The following is a 22,061-nucleotide window of genomic DNA, read 5'->3' on the forward strand; positions in this document are numbered from 1 at the left end:
AGCCATCCCAGCGACCACTCTTGGGCTTCCCTATCTTGGGCTCTGGACGCTCGGACTCCACTCTCACGGGCTCTTGAAGCTGGCACCTGCTTCTTCGCCTTCTTGCCAAACAAATAAACAATAAACAATAACAAATACGTATTGTGCTGGTGTAGACCCAGCATGCTTAGCAGTTGTCACTTCTATTATAATTTTACCTCCTTACTCCACACTCATTCTCCACTTTTGAACACACTCAATCGAGAACAAGCAAAGCTGCCGGCTTTTATATCCATGACTGAGGGATTAACCAGCTATAAGTATCTGATTATCCCTTGGTCACATTTTGCACAAGTTTAATTAGGATGCGTGACTGTCAGCTAATTAAATAATCAGTACCTGATCAGTCACACATCCTCATGAGGTTTTTACAAATTGTAACAAAACAAAACAATACCATGATGGACGGCAAACAATAAATCAAATACAAATACTGAATTTTCGCCGTCACGTCAAAATCACAGTACAGACAAAACAAACAAAACAGCCACAAATATTCATAGGGGCGTGGCTCCCCCGCCACACTCCTGAGTGAAAGATGAGACGTGTTTTCAGTTCTTGCCTTGGGTCTGGTTGGATTCGCAGATACAACTCTCTGTCCAAGTTGACTAAATTAAATCAACTGAACATTTTGTAAACATATAAATATAAATGTTATTATCAATTGTTGCGTGAAATGAGTACTGTTGGTAACACTCATGTAACTCACATCACTCAGAACGAAATTGAGTTATTTGTAAAAGCCACAGCCAAAATCAGTTATAGTACCAAAGAGGCAAAATGGTCCTCTATAGGGAAGAAAGTAAATGCTGTCTGTGTTACCAGAAGGACGGTCAACCTGCGGAGTGAGACGATAAGACCTTACCATCGCATCCTCCAGCATCCAAAACAAAGTGACCCTGGGATTGAATATGCAGGGTCTTCTTCGTCTTGCCCTTCTCCTCTGAAGGTTTTCATGCCTGTCTGATACAAAAATCTTACTTCTTTTCTTTTCTTTTCTTTTCTGCTTATTATTCATGTGTGGAAAAGCACTGATCTGTGAATGACAAATTACTTGTAAGGTTGCATTACCTCAACTGTTGCCAACATTTTCCTCCTGTTAATGCAAAATTACTGAAATAAAACACTGTGACAAAGGGTTCTGTGATCTTGGTTGACAAGAAGTCAAGTGGAAATAATATTGAATGAGTTCCGTAATCCCCCCATTCATTTTATTTTGCAGCATCCTTTGCATTTGATACTCATGAGGTAACGTTCTCCTCAGTGCCAGCTGGAGCTGACAGAGGTTCACTACAAAGCAGTCTGATCTTGGTCTGCTGCTAATATACACACAATCTGACAGTGGCAGATGGAAACATGGCAATAGGCATAGCTCCCAGCTAGGGCTGATTGAGCCGAGATGTACAGTACATGAAAATGAACACTCTGAGGAAATATGGGCTGCTGTCCATAAATCCTTGTTTAGAAAGAAATCAAGAAATCACCATGGAAACGAGTCAGTGTTGTGGCTCGGTCCCACTGTTCCTACGGGAGAGCAGATGGGCTCCACCAGCAGCCTGGCCCATTAGAGACATTACTGTCACTGAAGGGTGGATAGCAATACAGTGGTGTTTTTATAACCTGCAATCATAACAGGAGATACACAGCTAAATTCGATATACATTGGAATTGCACCTAGATTGTAATGTACCTGTACAAAAATACTGTATAAATAATAATTTCAATTAAGTACATTTTTATACAGAACTTTAGGCACTTGGCTTTTGAGTCATGAAATTTTATTATTTAATGACCCAACCTGTGGGGAAAAAAATTTAATAAAAAAAAATAAAAAATAAAAAAATCACAGGATTTTCATTATTTGTAGTTTGTGCTGTAGTCTTGTCAGGCAAACTACATTGCTGTTTGCTAATGTTTCAATGCGACACATAAGCATAGTGTACAGAAATGTCCCTGATTGAATCCTTAGGATTTTTATTGTTATTTATTATTATTATTATTATTTATTATTATTAGCTTTGAGCTATATCACCAGGGTGCACTAGGGAGTGATTGGGTTAGGACTGGTTGTGGAGCGTTCTGGTAGCTTGAACCTGATCAAAGGAACTGGATGCTGGGGAGGTAAATACAGGAGGAAGGCTCTGGGAAATGAATATCTGCTGCACACACACCTAGGGTAAGTACAGGGCAATAATAGGGCTTGCTGTGCTTTACGTTTTAGGCCTAACAAACAACAGAAGTGCTGTAGTAAGGAGCTCAGAGGGACTTTGGAATATTGGCTTGTTGATTTGTCTTATTTCTGCTAAGACCAAGGCAAACACTAACATTATTATAGCTCATTTAGGCCCATTATACTAATTTATGACCAGCAGATAAGAGCCATGTATTACTGCTAAACTGAGATGTGTTAATGGTTGTTCCTCTTGCAATGTTCCCCTGGTAAACCAGTGCATTTGGTAGTGATGCTAACAAAAGAGATTCAAGCTTTCATAAAACCAGGGCATTAATCAATGATATAGTTTAGCCTGTACAGAACATCTATAAAACACACCTACTTGCCCACTATTTAAAAAAAAAAAAAAAAAAAAAAAGTAATTTCACCTGTGTGACGACTGTATGTACACAACATAACATATTTCCGCTTTAGACAGGATGCCTCTTAAGCAAATTTTTTAAAAATCACACTTACCACGGGGATCCATAAATCCTGAATCCTCTCACGGTCACCTCCGAGTCTTGAAGGTATATGCAGTTTGTGAGCAAGGACTGAACGTTTTCATAGTTCTCTGGCTTCAGTTTTGACGCTGAAGGGAAATAGTAAAAGTCTTGCTTGATCAAGTCTGCCATGAACTCCTGGTCAAAGGTCAGCTCATGGTTACCAGCAATGACTATTTTATATTCGTACGGTAAAGCACCTGGAAAAAAAAAAAAAAGAAACAGTCAGCCCACGTCAAAACTAGTAAAACACAAAGCCTTTTCCTTATTGGAAAGAAAACATGACAGGAATACGGTAAGAAGCAACAGGTTTACGTACAGTATCTGACCTTTGAGTAACAATCTGAGGTACTTTGTTCCTTTTAAAAGAAAAGATCAGAGGTACAACTTTTGCACTAGAATAAATACTCGTGTATCTGGCCCAGTGAGCTGAATCCAGCTCTAAATAAAATGTGTTTGTACTGATTTTGTGTGCCGGGGTCTCAAGTATATATGTCAAGCAAACATTAGATTTGTAACTGGCTCTGTCAGAGTGCTGTTTTGTGACATATTTAATACGAGCATGATGTAAGTAATCCATATTCCTCCTCATTTCTGGATTCCCATATGGCTCTGTTCTCACTTGAAACTTTCACCTGGTTGTACACCTGTCATTGCAGGTACTGTCAATGCTTATTTAACAATACAGTGCAATAAGAATACATTACCTCCAATTACTATATTAAATTAATGAAACTAGAGAAGAAACACACATTTACTTCATATGTAATACGTTGAGAAAAATATTGGATCCACCAAAATAAAGAGAAAACAAAGCAGTGACCATATTTAATGTAGCAGTTAATCCCAAAAGCCCACAAAGCACAGACATTTTAATAAATGAATGTCATCAGACATGACACATATTTCAGCTTATGTTTACCATAGTGTAACAAGAAATGAACTTAATTAAAGAGACAAGAAAGTGTAATTTATGCGGGAAAACACCATAAATAAATAAAAAAGAAACATTACTTAATAATTTTCATATTTTACAGTATGTTTATCATTCTGTCTCTGTTGAGTGCAGTATATAGTTTTTAAATTATGGTCCATTATATTTTTAACTGAGAAAATAATGCCCATAATGTTTGTTATTTTCTCGCAGAATTTTCAGAATGAAGCTTTTCTGATAAGTCTGTTTGATTAGTTTAATTGTGTATCTTTAGTGTTTATCAGTAAAGCGTCTAAAAATCCCATCAACTGCTTTCTGTTGGTGCCGACAGCTTCCCATGCAGCACACCGTAGCTCGATTCTGGGGACTGAAATAAGATGCCATGACTGTTTTATTTCTGATTATTATTATTATTATTATTATTATTATTATTATTATTATTATTATTAGTAGTACTAGTAGTAGTACAAAATGTCAGTCTGCAGGCATATTGTGCTACCACAGTGACATTTGTTGATTAGACAAAATGGGTTAATGGGTTAATCCTTTTACACTGTGGAGGTCGGTGTTAACATCTGTTTTCTGTCAAATGAGGGGAGGTTTTTGCCATCACCACAAATGCAAGAGAACTCAACGTGACTCATCTTCTCTCTTATTCTTCTAGGGCAGGCTTGAAGCAGGCTTATGGGGAAGCTCTGAAAAGAGCAGAGTTTGGTATCCAGAATTGTACCAAAATGCATAACAAAAATGGAGACAAACTAAATCTGATTTCCAAAATAAACTTGAAATAGACACAAACACACACACACACACACACACACACACACAGAAAGGCAGTGTACACTTCTGTTTAACAGGTTTACTAGCAGCATCTAATATGACTCAAATGCATGTGGCTGAAATAATCAGTCACCTTATACAGTAGCTACAAATATGAAAAGTCTAATATACAGATACTAACCACCTAGATACCCAATGTCATGCTTGGACCTTTGCACCAGAACTGTTAAACCAGTTCAGCCCCAAAAGCCTGTTGATAGAGGCAAAGGAAAAATCAACAGAAATTAGCACCACCCAGCTTTAAACAGAAGAACAGAGCTTATATGGATCAAACAGGGGGACAGGTCCTTCATGCTGTCACAGTGGTCTTACTCATTAATAACAACTGCTTATCACTGCAAACAAGAGGTAATAGTCTTTTTGTTGTCTGTTGTCTACTCTTCAATTCAATATAATTACCACTGAATGCATCAGAGGAACCTGTGGTGACAAATATCCTCCGAGCAGCTAAAAAATGAGAATCACACGAAATAAAACTGCCAAATACTATAGTAACGTTTTACAGGATAACATCTGTACACAGGATAAAATGTATGGGAACTTTGACAAATCTGTGTTCATTTCCTATACGTGATTTATAATACATTAGTATGTGGCAAATATAACTCCACGCAAAAGAGCAGACCAGTAAACTAATACAAACCACTTTGGACTGGACCCTGTACAGATTACTAATTTAAACATTAGTACTAATCATACCAAGAGTACCATACTAAAAGTGCCTTGTCAAGTCTTTTACTTTATGTTTTTGACAGTTGTGTTCTGCTGTAATGTATTTACAGTCATGTATGTGCCTATAGGAAGTATTCACCCCCCCCCCCCCCCCCCCCCCCCCCCCCCGGGATGAGTTTTCACAGTTTGTTGTGTTACAACCTGAAATCTTGATGCATTTAAATGGGATTTTTTTCCAGTTAATTTACACAACCTACCCAACACTTTCAATGTGTGAAAAAATGTGTGTGTGTGGGGGGGGGGGGGGGGGAGCAAATCAATTAAAAATAAAAACCTGAACAGTCTTCAGAATTCAGAATTCAGAATTCACTCAGTAAGTTAAATGGAGTCCATCTGTGTGCAATAAAAGTGTTTCATAAGATACTACCATGAAGACCAAGGAGCTTTCAAAACAATTCCGGGATAAAGTTGTGGAAAGGAACAGATCAGGAGAGGGGTATAAAAAGATTTCAAAGGCATTGAATACCCCTTGGAGTACAGTCAAGTCGATCAATAAGAAGTGGAAAGTATACGGAACCACCCAGAATCTGCTTACAACAGGCCGTCCTCCCAAACTGAGCAGCCGGGTAAGAAGGGTATTGGTCAGAGAAGCCACCAAGAGGCCAATGACACGTGTGAAAGACCTACAGCGTTCCATTACTGAGATGGGAGAAACTGTCCACGTGTCAACAATAGCTCAGATACTCCACAAATCTGGCCTGCATGGAAGAGTGGCAAGAAGGAAGCCATTTCTGAAAAAAGCCCATGTAAAATCCTGCTTTGAATTTGCAAAAAGGCATGTGAGAGACTCTGAAAAGATGTTGCAAAAGTTTCTGTGGTCCGATGAAACAAAAATAGAACTATTTGGCCTAAATGCAAAGCGTTATATCTGGTGCAAACCCAACACAGCACATCACCCAAGTAACACCATCCCTACTGTGAAGCACGGTGGGGCAGCATCATGCTATGGGGATGCTTTTCATCAACAGCTACTGAGAAGCTTGTCAGGGTAGAGGGCAAAATAGATGGAGCTAAATACAGGCAAATACTTGAGGAAAACCTGCTTCCATCTGCAAAAGACCTAAGACTGGGATGGAGATTCACCTTTCAGCAGGACAATGACCCCAAGACACAGCCAAAGCGACACTGGAGTGGCTTAAAAACAAGAAAGTGAATGTCCTAGAGTGACGGACTTGAATCCGATTGAGAATCTGTGGCAAGACTTGAATATTGCTGTCCACCAACGATCCCCATCCAACTTGACAGAGCTTGAATAATTTTGCAAAGAAGAATAGGCGGATATTGCACGATCCAGATGTGCAAACCTGGTAGAGACTTACCCTAAAAGATTCACAGCTGTAATTGCTGCCAAAGGTGGTTCTACCAAGTATTGATTCAGGGGGGTGAACACTTATCTAACCAAGACATTTCAGTTTTTTTAGTTTTTTTTTCATTAACTGTTGTTTCACAATAAAAATTCTCTTGCCTCTTCAAAGTGTTGAGTATGTTGTGTAAATCAAAGGGAAAAAAAAATCCCATTTAAATGAATCAAGATTTCAGGTTGTAACACAACAAACTGAAAGCATCCAAGGGGGGTGAATACTTCCTATAGGCACTGTAATTCAGGCTGAAAGAAAAACAGTTTTCAGCTGTGTAAAAATTATTCTAAATAGTAACAGCAAAATTGTAAAATGCTTAGCTATCATCATAAGAGCAACCCAAATGGACCACTGATCTCAGACCTAGTCACAACTCCCTGACGTGTGTATCAATCACATTTCCTATTACCTGTAGACTGAGGATATTCAGTGCCATTTAAAAGTTACAGTTATGAGTTAAAACATACCCAGCCATACCATACACCAGACTCCCCAGTATTAATGATCTAAATAAATAAACATCAAAATTAGAAATTCAGTGGAGCTCTGTCAGTCAGGGTCTCTGTAGCATGCGGATTAAAACATATTTTACTCCTACACAAAAATGCTTCTTCTTAACCTTCAAAGCTGTTTGTTTAATTCCAATGTCACCAAATGGATAAGCAAGACAATTATTTTTCTTTTTTTTTCTTTTTTCTCAAGAGTTTTATTCAAGAGTTATAGCCACAGCCAATATGTTGTCATGGCTTTTGTCTTCCTCACTTACTGTATATTAAACTACAGAAGGGTTATAAGACTAGTATTTTGGGATATAACTATTTATATTTAAAGAAAATATAAATAGTTACATCAGTGTAAGTCATCTGTAGATTGCTTTGATGTTCAATGTAATTTATACATATCTATGTTTTGGAATTAATGTTGCTTCCCAGGTTGTTTCAATTAGGATTACGACTGTATTCAAAATGTAGTTTTTCACTAGCCAGCCACACAGCTAGAGAGGTCCTGAGTTTGCGCCCGCCCTCCGCCTGTGTGTGGATTGCCTCGCCCTGTGTGATGCTCCTGCCTGCGGGAACCGAGATCGCTACACATGCATTTAAAGCAACGATTTTGATTTATTTTTTAAATCTACAAATCATCTATACTGAATGAATTTATATTTTCCAAACAATTTTTTTTCCCAGATAAAGGTTAACGCAACAATACATGTAACACTGGGAAAAGCATGGCAAAGCTGCAAAATTACTGGGCAAATTTACTTCGTAAACTGTAATATACATATATCAATTGTGAAGTAAAAACAGCTCTAGCATTACAATCCCACAATGGTTTGCTGTTTAAACCCAATGTTCACTATGGCTGAAACTTCTGAGCTCAAACCCCTTTAACAGGCAGGATGCAGGAGATCTGATGCTGCTTGTGTAGGCAAAGCAGATTAGACTGCAATACTACAGCACCCCCCACCCCCCATCTTCCACAAACACTCATCTCATCCTTACACAGCTTATAGAAAGATATTAAAAACAGTACAGTACAATTTTAAGGGCAGGGTCAATCGTTTTCTCACTGTAAAAATAGCTGTAAAAACCCATGTAAACTGGAGCAGGAATCATGGTTGTGGCTCAATCCCGTTTTTCTGACTTTAATATCATGCAATCTCCAGCAGAAAGGCTGTAAAACATAGATCACCCCCCCCCAACACACACACACACACACACACACTCTGTACATTTATGGACTTCAATACTAAAATCATGGCGGTTATACTCATATCTACAAACCACCAGTACATTTTTTAATTTTAATTAAAATGAAACAAAAACTATCGGATACAACTCAAAACTTTTAATCAAGCAATTCATAGCAAACATCTGCACAGCTGAAACGTCGTATTTAAATGAACAATTAAACATAAAAGGGTTTATTTTTTAACTTAGCACATACATTGAGTATAGAAAACATTAGGAACACCTGCTCTTTCCATGAAATAGACTGACGAGGTGAATCCAGGAGAAAGCTATGATCCCTTATTGATATAACCTGTTAAATCCACTTCAATCAGTGTAGATGAAGGGGAGACAGGTTAAAGAAGGATTTTTAAGCCTTGACACAATTGAGACATGGATTGCGTATGTGTGCCATTCAGAGGGTAAATGGGCAAGACAAAAAATTGCACCATCACCTGCCAGCAGCCTTTTTGTTCAGCTGGGTCTTCTCAGTGACGCTGCAGTACTTCCTCCCACACGGCCAAGTGGGACCACCGTGCCCAGAGTCCCTTTACGACCAGACAGAGCCGGACAATGGCTTCCCAGGACGGATGCTGCCATCACTCTGCCCACTCCTGGACAGGAAGGAGATTGGGGTCCCGCTCCTGCAGCCGGCGCCACTAGGCTGCCTCCGTCATGGTCAGCTGCCCACAGATTGCTAGTGGGGCTGGGTACCCCATTCCAGGTGGCTGCTCTGTGGGTTTCAAGCCTCTTCCGTGCTGCTCCGCTTGCAGCTCCTGCTCCCAATCCTCCTTTCTCTGGCAGTGGTCAAATCCCTCTTCAGCACATGGCTGCCGGGACAGGGCGTCCGCATTGGTGTGGCGGACCCCGGCCCGATGTTGTACTGTGAAATTAAAATGCTGCAGCTGCTCGATCCATTGGGTTTCTACATTGGTTAAACCCTGACCATAGCAGACCAGTACCCACTCTCCTTCTGGTCCCTGTTGGGAGCAGACCGCCCCAATCATCCGGTTGCTTGCATTAGTGTCCAGCAAGAATTGCAATCCTGGGTTGGGGGGAAAGAGTACTGGGGTGTTGGTCACTGACAGTTGGGACTCAAACAATCCACCCTTTTTCAGGAGGCGGTTCAAGGGAGCTGCCATGTCCACAAAATTGGCTACAACCGCCGAAAGTAAGAGGCCAATCCCAGGAAGGCCCTCACTTGTCGTTGGTTAGCAGGGGTAGGCCAGTCCTGCACAGCGCTGATCTTGTCCGACTCTGTGCTCTGACCCTGACCCCCCACCCAGTGTCTGAGCAAGGTGACCTTCCTCATGAACCAACACTTATCCGGGTTCACTGCCTCCAGGCATTGCAGCACCTGTTGGAGGGATGCGAGGGCCTCTTCAAAGTTGGGTCCATGTACCAGCAGGTTGTCCAGGTAGACAAGGCAGTGTGCTGGGGGATACCAGTTAGTGCTCTCTCCATAACTACTTGAAAGTAGCAGGAGCATTGCAAAGTCCAAACGGCATCACCTGGAATTGCCATAGACCCTGCCCGGTGGAAAAGGCAGACTTTCGTTGAGCTTCAGGGGCGAGGGCTACCTGCCAGTAGTCACTCCTTAGGTCCAAGGACGTGAATCACGAGGAATCAGCCACCAAGTCAAGGGACTCGTCTATGCATGGAAGTGGGGAAGTCCTTTCTAGTGACCTCGTTCAACCGCTGGTAGTCTACACAGAACCTCCATTCTCTGTTCATTTTAGGGACCATAGCTACTGTGGCTGTCCAGGGACTTTCTCTCTTCACTCTGTTCTCCTTTTCTCAGTTTGACGACCCGGGATCCAGCTCTCAGCTCCTTTTATAGGAGAGTTGGAGGGAGTCGGTGCCCGTTCGAAAAAATCCTGAATGGACACCTCACCCTGCTGGAAATTCTAGAATGACAGCTGTATGGAAATCCCCCAGCCCAGGTGCCTGGTGATCAGAACACACTAGACGAAAGGGGGCGGGGCCCCAGCCTGACTGTGGCTAACCTCGCTGGATGGAAAAGTACTGCCTGATAAGTTCTCCCGTTCACTCTAGCACGCTAACCACGCCCCAACCGACGGGGTCTGCTTTTCCGGGTTGTTAACAAGCAGTCAGTGCGCCAGCCCTGCCCATCTCACTAACCTGCCAATATGATTTATCATGCATGTGTGTCACTCGCAGCTGCACAGAATCCAAGTTGAGCTGCTGCACCTGCAGCTTTGCAATTTCCTGATCGAAATCTTTCTGCTGAAGAGCTGTGGCTAGCTTCAAGATTAAATCTCTCTTACCTTTTACAAAACAAAGGAATTGATGGCTGCCAGGTCATATATACATATATATATATATATATATATATATATATATATATATATATATATATATATATATATATATATATATATATAAATTGAATATTGTAGGTTATATTCAAAATAAAAACATGTATTGTAAAAGGCGGTTCTAGTGTTAATGAAATGAAACTTTTAGATGTTCCACAGACACACATACACACAAATAAAAATTCTAAGTAGTGTAAAACTTGTAGACTTTGCAGTTCCATAATTGTGTAAAAAAAAAAAACAAACAAGCAAAGAAAGCACAAAATCACATTAAGAGCGCCAAGCAAAAACAAACCCTCATTAAAGTGTAATGCCCACCAACATCTACACTATAACAAAACCAAGAGAAAAGAGCAGAGCTTTTTCACAGGAAAAAATCACTTTGCTGAGCATAGCAGAAGATAAACCCCAAAACCCGTGCATGGCTGTCAAAGGAAAACACCCCCTTGTGTGGCACAGAGCCTCCATATCCCAATGCTATGGGCTTTCGGAACCATTTGGATAAAACACCTCTATCGCTTCATGAGTGCCTCTTTATATATTATTTACACTGTGAACAAGAGAAACATTGAATAAAGTGTCCATCATTTTATGAGCTGTCCTAGAGTGTGTGTCTGAAAGCATAAGCACAAGCAAAATGTGTCTGGACTACAAACTGTGGATAACAGTTCAGGTGGTGTACAGAATGCTGTTTGTAATTACACCCCCCAGACAGCAAATATACTGTCACTTCTTGTAATTCTTTCAAAATTTGCATGGGAAACAAAACAAATGTCATCCTGCATATTAATGTTTCATGAAAAATACTGATTCTCCACAAAGGTTTTGGACGCATGAAGGAAGTATGTTGCTCTGCTCTACCAATGCCATTCAAACATGCCCTGAAGACACTGCCCTCTAGAGGGTGAGGGACTAGTAGATTTTTAATGCCTTCCTAATTCTTGGAACCTTTTTTAATGAGACTGCTGACAAAGCTCACCAAAGTACTAGTGTGCAAGAATTGGGCTGAGAATTCATTTAAATCACTAATCCCTAGCACAGAGTGAATTATTACAACTCCCTTTCTTAGTGATACATACTCCTTAGTGATACTATATAAATACAGTATCTTTAATTAAGAAGCATGTTAATGAAACATCCTTCTTCCATATGGGTTGCCATGTTTATCAATATATCTCTGATACTGACAATACCTAAGTTTCATGAAAACTGAATAAGCTAGATACAGTGTACTATGTTTGTCCATTGGGGTGTATAAAGAAGGCATGTTCAGCTCTTACCCAGCCAGTCATTGAACTTCTTGACTTCACTGGGCAGGCCCAGCTCGGTGAAGTCTCCAGCGTGGATGAAGACGTCTCCGTATGGCATCTGAATGGCATCTGTCCTAGAGTGTGTGTCCGAAATACACACAAACCGGGTGTACCCAGGTGGCTTTGGGGCATCATGGGGTAATGGATCCACCCTATGAGTAGAACAGAAAGGTTACATAAACCAAACAATCCATTCCCAAATGAGGATGGAAAGGTCAGACTTAAAAAAAAGCCAAGAAAAGATTCAAACTCATGCATGGGAGAAAGAACCATGCAAAGAGTGTAGTTAATGAAAAACACAATACCTGTAATATTGTTTTGTGGGACATTGCTGGCATCTCAAAAAACACTGCTTGTGTTATTATGATGAGGTTAATCATAACTGATTTACTATTATCTACTGTATGCTTGAATCTATGGCTTCACAGTACTGCTGCACAAATCGATTATTCTGATTGAGACCCTCACAGAAATCAGGTGCTGAGAATCAGGTGAGGGTTATTGGTGTTGAATGGTCTAATTTGTAAGTGAAACAAGTGAAGAAACAGCTGCTTGGATTTGTGACGAAGGATGCTTTTCTTAGATTATGTAGAGAATGCTGATCCACACAAACCCAAGCAGCTGTTTTGTCCCGTTTCCCTTGGAATGGTAAATTAGACCAATCAACACCAATGACCCAATAACTGGTTCATGCAGCACTACTCCACAGTAAAAACCTACTGTACTCATCCACTCAAAAAGAAAGTGACAAATTCTTGTATAAATGAATTACCATTGTCGTACTTTCATTTGGATCCCTCTTACATGTCTATCATACACATTAAAAAAGCAGTCGTGTTTTCTATTATTATATTAATTTCTTCCAAATTACTTTTTTCAGAGTTCATTAGCTACATTTCTCAAAACATTTTCAAATGCTTTCTATGATTTATTTATCAAATTATAAAGAAATTGGTTTACCAGGATAGGTTAGGAATGAGATTGTGCCTTCCAAAAACATAGTGGTCTTAATATGGTTTTTAAATTGTTTTTTAAGATTAAAAAATACTTTTAAAGCGATCCTAATGGTGAGTCAGTCTTTGAATGGACAGAACCTTACACTACATACACTTTTATGCCCAATAAAAAACATGCTCCACACCACTAGGCTGCTATTATATTGCCATTCTAAAGATTATGAAATAGTTATCTTGCTATAATTAATACATCATTGTTAATTTGTAACCACATGCTGTCATTCCAATTGCAATGTAAATGTTGTCCATGTGCACCGCAGAATTATATTTGACTAGATGCTTACAATATAGGTCACAAAATGTTATTAAAAATAAATAATGCTGTGTGGTAATTTCATTCCAAATTCAAACAGGTTTTATTCAGGTCTCCTGCTGAATGATAACAAATAGGACACAATTATAAATGCTTTCTGCTTGCTCCCAGTGATGCCTGTGACAAATCATTGGATAACATACTGTAAGTGATATTTGGTGGAGCACTAAATTAGGGCCAATTTGGAACTTAAATATGTGAATACAGTAGAATTACAAAACATGCTAGCAACTGCTAACATTTTCTACTTGGTAATTAAGCATGTTGTTGTATTGTCGCTACACCACATGTGTACTTACTGTGCCATTACCATGTAATTACAGTGTAGTTAGAGACTTAATGCACAATACAAATCAAGAAGGCACTTACATATGCACGTGTGGTGGCTGGAAACGGCCCTGGTTGATGTTATAAAAGGTAAAGGCCTGGGTTGGATTGGCGCTGTGCTCATCCACATCGACTGCCACTCCACCTCCATGCTGTTGCCGCCTTGCAGCCATGATCTCTGACAAGGTGAAAGCCATGACTCTAGAGTTCGGTGACTGGGTGTGTGGTGTGTTTAGACAGCAGGGTCTGTTTCTTCACAGGCTCATCTGCCTTACTCCCATTCTACCTGCATGCACCAATAGCATGTCTTCAACTACCACCTTCACCTGCCGTCTCCCTCTCTGTGCCTCTCCTTGTCAGAGACCTGTGAGCAGATTGGAGAGACAGAGAAGAACCAGTTGACAGCTAATCTGTTTGTGTGGATTGGCTTTATTTAATATCACTTAGGAAAATCCAGGGGGGAAAATAATACACTTTCAGCTCTGGGAACTCATTAGAAATCTTTCCGACTCAGTGGTTTGATGAATATTTCAGTCAAGGAAAGCTAGCACCGGTACAGCAGGGAAAATAATAATTTAAACAAATTCAGGATATATCCATCGTAACTGCCAGTGTCACCAGAGGGAGAGTTGTGTAAATTTGATACTGTACTCCTAGTGTGTGCTCATGTGGTGATCAGAAAATGTCATTACACAATTTTGAAGTCAAATATCTTTTAATAGAATTCCATTCAGATACAGCACAGACATGGAAGAGTATGCGATCCCCTGTTTCAATGCTGTTTAGTCACTCTGAGTGGTATTAGATTTTCACATTTTAGGAAACACATAAATAAAAAAATATTAAGAAATAAATGCATTTGTTTCTTACTGAATCAGTTAATAATAACCAAACAAATAACTTCCTGATGTTGATCTACAGTACATATGTATTAATTATTTGCCAATACAATATAACACACAAGAGCTGTAATCTCTCCTGTTGCTATCCAAGACTTAAAATATGGTAGTGGACTCCTGAAGTGGCCCATTTGGAGAGATTTGCTGGCGCCGTGTTTTATTTAAATAACAGTTATCCCAGTTTTCACATATATACTGAACAATAATATAAACGCAACATGTAACAATTTCAAAGATTTTACTGAGTTACAGTTCATGTAAGGAAATCAGTCAATTGAAATAAATTCATTAGGCCCTAATCTACGGATTTCACATGACTGGGAATACAGAAATGCATCTTTTGGTTACAGATACCTTTAAAAAAAAGATAGGGGTGTGGATCAGAAAACCACCATTTGCCTCATGCAGCGCAATACATCTCCTTCACATAGAGTTGATCACGCTGTTGATTGTGGCCTGTGGAATGTTGTCCCACTCATCTTCAATGGCTGTGCAAAGTTGCTGGATATTGGCGGGAACTGGAACACGCTGTCGTACAAGTCGATCCAGAGAATCCCAAACATGCTCAATGGGTGACATGTCTGGTGAGTATGCAGGCCATGGAAGAAATGGGACATTTTCAGCTTCCAGGAATTGTGTACAGATCCTTGTGACATGGGGCCGTGCATTATCATGCTGAAACATGAGGTGATGGCGGCGGATGAATGGCACGACAATGGGCCTCAGGATCTCGTCACGGTGTCTCTGTGCATTCAAATTGCCATCGATAAAATGCAATTGTGTTCGTTTTCCGTCGCTAATGCCTGCCCATACCATAACCCCACCGCCACCATGGGGCACTCTGTTCACATCAGCAAACATCAGCTGACCACTCATGTTGACATCAGCAAACCGCTCGCCCACATGACGCCATACACGCTGTCTGTCCGATACAGTTGAAACTGGGATTCATCCGTGAACAGCACACTTCTCCAGCGTGCCAGTGACCACTGAAGGTGAGCATTTGCCCACTGAAGTCGGTTACGATGCTGAACTGCAGTCAGGTCAAGACCCTGGAGAGGACGACGAGCACGCAGACGAGCTTCCCTGAGACGGTTTCTGACAGTTTGTGCATCAGCTGTCCGAGTGGCTGGTCTCAGACGATCCCGCAGGTGAAGAAGCCGGATGTGGAGGTCCTGGGCTGGTGTGGTTACACGTGGTCTGCCGTTGTGAGGCCGGTTGAACGTACTGCCAAATTCTCTAAAACGAAGTTGGAGGCGGATTATGGTAGAGAAATGAACATTCAATTCTCTGGCAACAGCACTGGTGGACATTCCTGCAGTCAGCATGCCAATTGCACACCCTCAAAACTTGAGACATCTGTGGCATTGTGTTGTGTGACAAAACTGCACATTGTAGAGTGGCCTTTTATTGTCCCCAGCACAAGGTGCACCTGTGTAGTGATTATGCTGTTTAATCAGCTTCCTGATATGCCACACCTGTCAGGTGGATGGATTATCTTGGCAAAGAAGAAATGCTCACTAACAGGGATGTAAACAAATTTGTGCACAAAACTTGCGAGAAATAAGCTTTTTATGCTTAAAGAAAATTTCTGGGGTCTTTTATATATTTCATTCATGAAACATGGGACCAACACTTTACATGTTGAATTTATATTTTTGTATAGTGTAATTGTGTGCTCCTCATTGTAGTTCCTCCACAAACTTTCAATCATCCTATAATATTCTTTCAGCTCCCCTTTGGCCCCTTGGTCCATAATGCTAGGGGGGCTCTCCTTAATGATTTTATTAGCAGTGCAGGGCAAGTCATGGAAATGATTTGAATATTGTAAGCACTGTTCCAATCTTGGGGCTTGCAAGCAGCACTGTATGCCTTTGCATTACACGTTGCAGAGGAAAACCAGCTGGCTCATCGCACTTCAGTGACATCTGCTGGCCAGGTACCTGATGAGTCCAGGCAGAGCTTTCCCAGGCTGGGCTCCAGTTTGGTTTAGGTTTGTTACTTGAAAAGAGGTGATTGGATCGGATTAAGGTGAAAATCGAATTGGGTACAAAAAGGGTGGTAAAATTGATCAAACTGATTCCACAAATCCATTCCCAGTTTTGCTAAAAGAAAACTGTGTGTTTGGAAATTGTTTCAAAACTGTTGTATATTTTATTAGCTGAAGAAAGAAAAAGACACTTTTAAATTGTACAGTTAACTACCATGTGCAGTGTGCATTTTCTATAAATGTACAGAACGTTACTGCACATGTGGAGTCTCTCACAGTACTATATTCTGAGTCAGAATTTGATGCATGCACCCAAAGTAAATAGAAAATAGAAAAATGAATGCAGGAAATTCTCACAGCAGAAAACCAAAACATTCAAGTTCCAGCCCAGCGACTCCAAATGGAATCGTTGTTTTAGGGGCTAGGATTTCACTGTTTCTGCTCGAGAAAAAACAATTGTGATCATTGGTAGTAATCAAGGCACTAATTAGTTATAATTTGTATCAGTGGTGATGGATATAGGAGAGGGGGGGGTTTGCTTGGTCATGTGACTTAAGAGTGTACGTGTTCCTTGTATTATGCCTAACCAAATTTAACTTATTTAAACACTGACTTACTTAATTATTACAGTTATTTTATGTTAAGAAAATGTTAGTTAGATGTATGTACACAGAGTCTAAGTATGTTTTATCATTTTTAAAATTATTTGGGTTATTTTTATGAAGTTTGAAAATGTGTGTTTCCAAATGGAGTCAGTGGGCCGCCTTTACTATGCACAATACCTGATGTATGTGTACTGTGCACCATCTAAAACCATTACATTATCTTTTATTTTATGCATACATTTGATATTTATTCAATAGATAATAGTATTTATGTCTGTATGTTCTTTTTTAGTAATTCAGAAATGCTATATTTATATTTTATAGCTTATAGATTCTGCCAGCAGAAACTGTCTAAAAATACACCAGTTACATCTTTCAAATGTTTTATTGTAGATGACAGCAATACCTACAAGTGTGGTCTACAAGAAAGTAGAGACAGGATATACAGCCCTACCTGCTGGAGATCAGTCAGATGCAAACATTGAGACAGATGAGGAAAGGGGAAAGGGTACTCCGGATTATGATGGAGGGGCTGAAAGCGCATTTGAATTTCTAGATATTGGCCTTCATGTAGAAATAGATGATAGGGAAAGGAGTGATACTGAGGATGTTCCTCACCCAGAAGTGAAACAGGTCTGATGGAGAACATTTTACCAGTATTGCAGTTGGTATGGAAGACAAAAGCAAAATCCAGCAAAAATAAATAAATAAAAACAACCATGTAAAGAGGGCCAGCGCTCTAGCATGGAGAATGGCTGACTTAGAGTTTGTTAACACTGAATGGATGGGCCAGCTGCCTCCACCACCAGATAATGAAGTTACAGAATGCTTCAGAAAAATGTTTTCAGACAACACTTTTATTTACTTAGTTAAGCAAACAAACCTTTATTCTGTGCAACAGACTATAGAATCTGACACATGTGACAAATGTGACACATCTCAATGACAACAGCAACATGCTCCTAAAAGACGACCCGCAATACGACCCACTCTTCAAAGTGCTCCTATTTCTAACATTAGTCAAAGAAAATCTAAATGCAATTCCTATTGAGGAGAACCACTCAGCTGATAAAATGTTCATCCCATTCAAAGGGATAAAGGAATTTGTCCGTGTGGGAACAAGTGGAATTGTCTATAACTTTGAAGTTTACGATGGCAAGGGCACCACAAAGACCAATGAGAAGTCCTCCCTTGGCATACGTGGAGACATTTTTCTGAGGCTAGTGGAAGGCCTTCCATCTAACCAAAACATAAAAATCTATTTTGACAGCTGCTTTGTATCTTAAGATCTTGTTGCTGTCCTCAAAAATATGGGATTTTGATCTTGATACTCTATAGAAAGACAAAACCCTCAAAACAAAAGAACACATAAGCTTTGATTATCATCCTGACACCAGTAACAAACATCTCCATTACAAAGTTGTTTGACAACAAATCTGTGCACATGAGCTCCTCTTTCACTGGGTGCCCACCAGTTGAGAATGTGTAGCATTGGTCTGTTACTAAAAGGCAGCATGTCCAGGTTCAACAACCAGCAGCTGTGAAGATGTACAACAAGCGCATGATGGGTGTTAACGTGTGTGACATACTTGTGGAGCTCTACAGGATTAAGTCAGGTCAAAGAGGTACTACCTGTGCACCTTATTTCACATTGTTGACATGTGTGTAGTTAATGGATGGCTTCCGATCTGAAGTAGCCCATGCATTACTTCAAGCTGGCAAGCCCATGAAATGCAAAAGAGGCTGACCGTCCCTGGATTCCATGGAAGATGATGCACTTAGACACAAGGTTTCTCAGAGACCAGTGGATGATGTGAGACTTGATGGGATGGCTCACTGGCCACAGCATGTGGAGGAAAAGCAGAGGTGTGGCTCTGTATAAAATCCTACTCCTGCATCCGATGTGAACAATGTGGATTGGCTCTGTGTCTCACAATTGACAGAAACTGCTTAAAAAACTTCCACACTAAGTAAAAACACAATATGAATGTTACAGTCAACTTAACAACATAAAGTATAGTAAAGTTTAGGGTTTGGTCTTGATTGGTAGAAAATTGATGTTTTATTATAGCCTTTTTTTTGTAATTAATAATTATGAGGAAAGCATCTTAATTGTTAGTTTGTGCTTCAGAAATTACACAGTTAAGTTAAAACATGTTTTAGAGTATTCAGATACTTCACATGTAAAAATAAAATATTCAGCTGCAAATTTCTAAAATGTATTGCATTCATATGTAATTTTATGAATTCATTAATTTACAGAGATTTAGACATAAATATGGACTGGAAAGGGTTAAGGATAAGGTAGGCTAACACACATCAGAATTTGGTACAAAATGATAAAATGCCACCACAGTTCTGGATACTTTGGTACAAGCAATATACAGTACTGTTCTAGTACTGTTGGGTTTTAAAGACGTTACCCCAACCAACAACTGTGTGCTACCACCAATACAGCTTGGAATACATAAAATAACTTTAAACAAGTAAGAATTGCATTGCAATCCTGACAGTTCAATAGCATCACCATGCAAGACACGAAGCAAAGACGCTGACCCCACTGACAACTAGCATCCAGAGAAATGTGGAAATGTGGACAGACAACTCTATCACGTAGCTTTTGGAATTTTGTTCAAACTCATTTTCATCAGCATTTCATTGTGAGGCTGTGTGGTCCGCTGGTTAAAGAGAAGAGGTTGTAGCCAGGAGGTTCCCAATATAAATCCCGGCTCACTCACTGACTCACTGTGTGATATTGAGCAAGTGCTCCGTCTTTCAGATGAGACGTTGTTGTAAGTGACTCTGCAGCTGATGCATAGTTCACACACCCTAGTCTCTGTAAGTCGCCTTGGATAAAGGCATCTGCTAAATAAACTAATAATAATGAAAAATGTAAGGTATATCGCTCTATGCAAATCAATCAAATTCAGTCTTCCAACGAGTAAATGAAGAACGACTCAAATAGCTAAGTTTATCATTATAATGCAATCAGCTCTTTTAATCATGTTTCATATCTATCTATCTATCTATCTATCTATCTATCTATCTATCTATCTATCTATCAATTATACGGTAATGTATGTCTTATTAATGGTTGTGTGTGTGTGTGTGTGTGTGTGTGTGTGTGTATGTGTGTGTGTGTGGTAACTTTGCAGTACGATACCTACAATGCGTACAAACTTAATACAAACAGAAACCACAATAAATACAAAACTAGTCGCTTGATTAATATGACATGAATGTAACTTTACCTGAGCGGCTAGTATTCTGGGGCGAAGTCTTTTTATGGTTCACGAACAGTTTTCTCAGTCTAATCTTTTTACAATATAAAATTTCGAAAACATACACCATATCACAAAATACCGTGAACAGAAAAATAAATAAATAAGCAACTGTTGTAGTGAAATTAGTATAATTGTATTTGGGGTTATACACGGACGTGCAAAAACAAAAAATGATAATACCCCTAAATGTCCACATCAATGTATCTCTGAGTTTTTACAACGTTTTTGACTTGGTGTTAACTGTCCAGTACTACAGACCGACTTTTTCCTCGTGCTGTGAAAATATAACAACATTATAATTGTGTATTTGTATCGACGCCAGTCTTTCTCTCATTGGCAAAGTATGCATCCCTAAAAATAACAGGAATATTAAGAAACTAAACAAATAAAAATACAGTTTCCGAGTATGTGGTACAATGAGGAACAAACATGGAGAATGTATAAGATGACAAAATTATTAGTACCCACCTGGGTTTTGTGGGCTTCAAGAATGCTGGATACGGACCTTGGCACTTCTTAAGTTCACCCCTTCTGTGCAGAAATGACCACTGGGAGCTTTGTTACCGTTACGTGCTGTATGGTTCACAATTTGACTCATTGTGGTTGCTTCGCTCAGATCTCTCTCTCTCTCTCTCTCTCTCTCTCTCTCTCTCTCTCTCTCTCTCTCTCTCTCTCTCTCTCTCTCTCTCTCTCTCTCTCTCTCTCTCTCTCTCTCTCAGCTCACCAGCAACATGCAGTCAACAGTAAAAGACAAGAGAGCGACAAATCAACGGAACACAGCATGATGCAATAATTGCATAATCTCCCAAACCCCTACTTAAAACAAGGTCTCCCTGCTGAAGATTAATGAAGCCCACCTCAATTGAACATTTGTGGTGGGGTAGACATTCAGAATTTTTTCAACTTCTACTACAATATGTGTTTGGTTATAACTGGCTTATGATACACTTAAAATAATTAAAATGTTTAAACTCCCCTTTGACCTGACATTGTTCTGTGGTCAGTCTCAATATGTCTTGTTCTCCTGATGGAACTAACAATGCCATGGAAGGATTCCGTAGATGAGGCAACTCTGGTATGCTGGCTGCTGAGATGGAACAGCAGGGGTGAAGAGTTCGGGTATATCCAGTAGACGTGGGTTGTCGGATATACGTTATTGCACACTACATGACCCGGCTTCTCAGAGATACTGGATTCAGTGGACAGGAGTTGCAATGTATAGAGAAGGCTATCCTAGGAGGCAGACAGATGATGCAACTGGCTGTGGTTTAGGAAGAAATAGACTGTTTGGGGACCTCAAAAGAGGTCATCAGTGATGGATGACTAAGGTAAGTGATGGAAGAAGTTATGTCGTGACAAGGAATAAATGGCTAAGGCAAGTAAACTGGGCTGGCTTATGTGTGGGGTGGAGAGGAGTGGTGCTGGGACTCCAGCATCACTGTCTTAAGAACATAAGAACATAAGAAAGTTTACAAACCAGAGGAGGCCATTCGGCCCATCTTGCTCGTTTTTATTTGCTTCTTGAAGGATCCCAGGGTGCCAGCTTCAGCATTACTGGGGAGTTGGTTCCGGACTCTCACAAGGTATTGTGTCTAGTCATTGAACCTTCCCGCACTTTGGTTGATCCCTGGAG

The 22,061-nt window shown here is 40.0% G+C and overlaps 1 protein-coding gene across 1 annotated transcript in view; it reads right to left on the reverse strand.

The window, feature by feature from the left end:
- Positions 1-21,034, reverse strand: part of mpped1 (metallophosphoesterase domain containing 1) — a 38,276-nt gene extending 17,242 nt beyond the window's left edge. Inside the window, exons 1-4 of the mRNA XM_041255173.1 lie at positions 20,897-21,034; positions 13,693-14,014; positions 11,965-12,146; positions 2,729-2,954 (exon numbers count right to left, since the gene is read on the reverse strand). Of these exons, the coding sequence (XP_041111107.1) occupies positions 2,729-2,954; positions 11,965-12,146; positions 13,693-13,847 (563 nt within the window). The 5' untranslated portion in view covers positions 13,848-14,014; positions 20,897-21,034. The remainder of the gene's footprint in view (positions 1-2,728; positions 2,955-11,964; positions 12,147-13,692; positions 14,015-20,896) is intronic.
- Between the last annotated feature and the right edge of the window lie 1,027 nt (positions 21,035-22,061).

Source organism: Polyodon spathula, chromosome 7, assembly GCF_017654505.1.
Source record: "Polyodon spathula isolate WHYD16114869_AA chromosome 7, ASM1765450v1, whole genome shotgun sequence".
Taxonomy (NCBI): Eukaryota; Metazoa; Chordata; class Actinopteri; order Acipenseriformes; family Polyodontidae; genus Polyodon; species Polyodon spathula.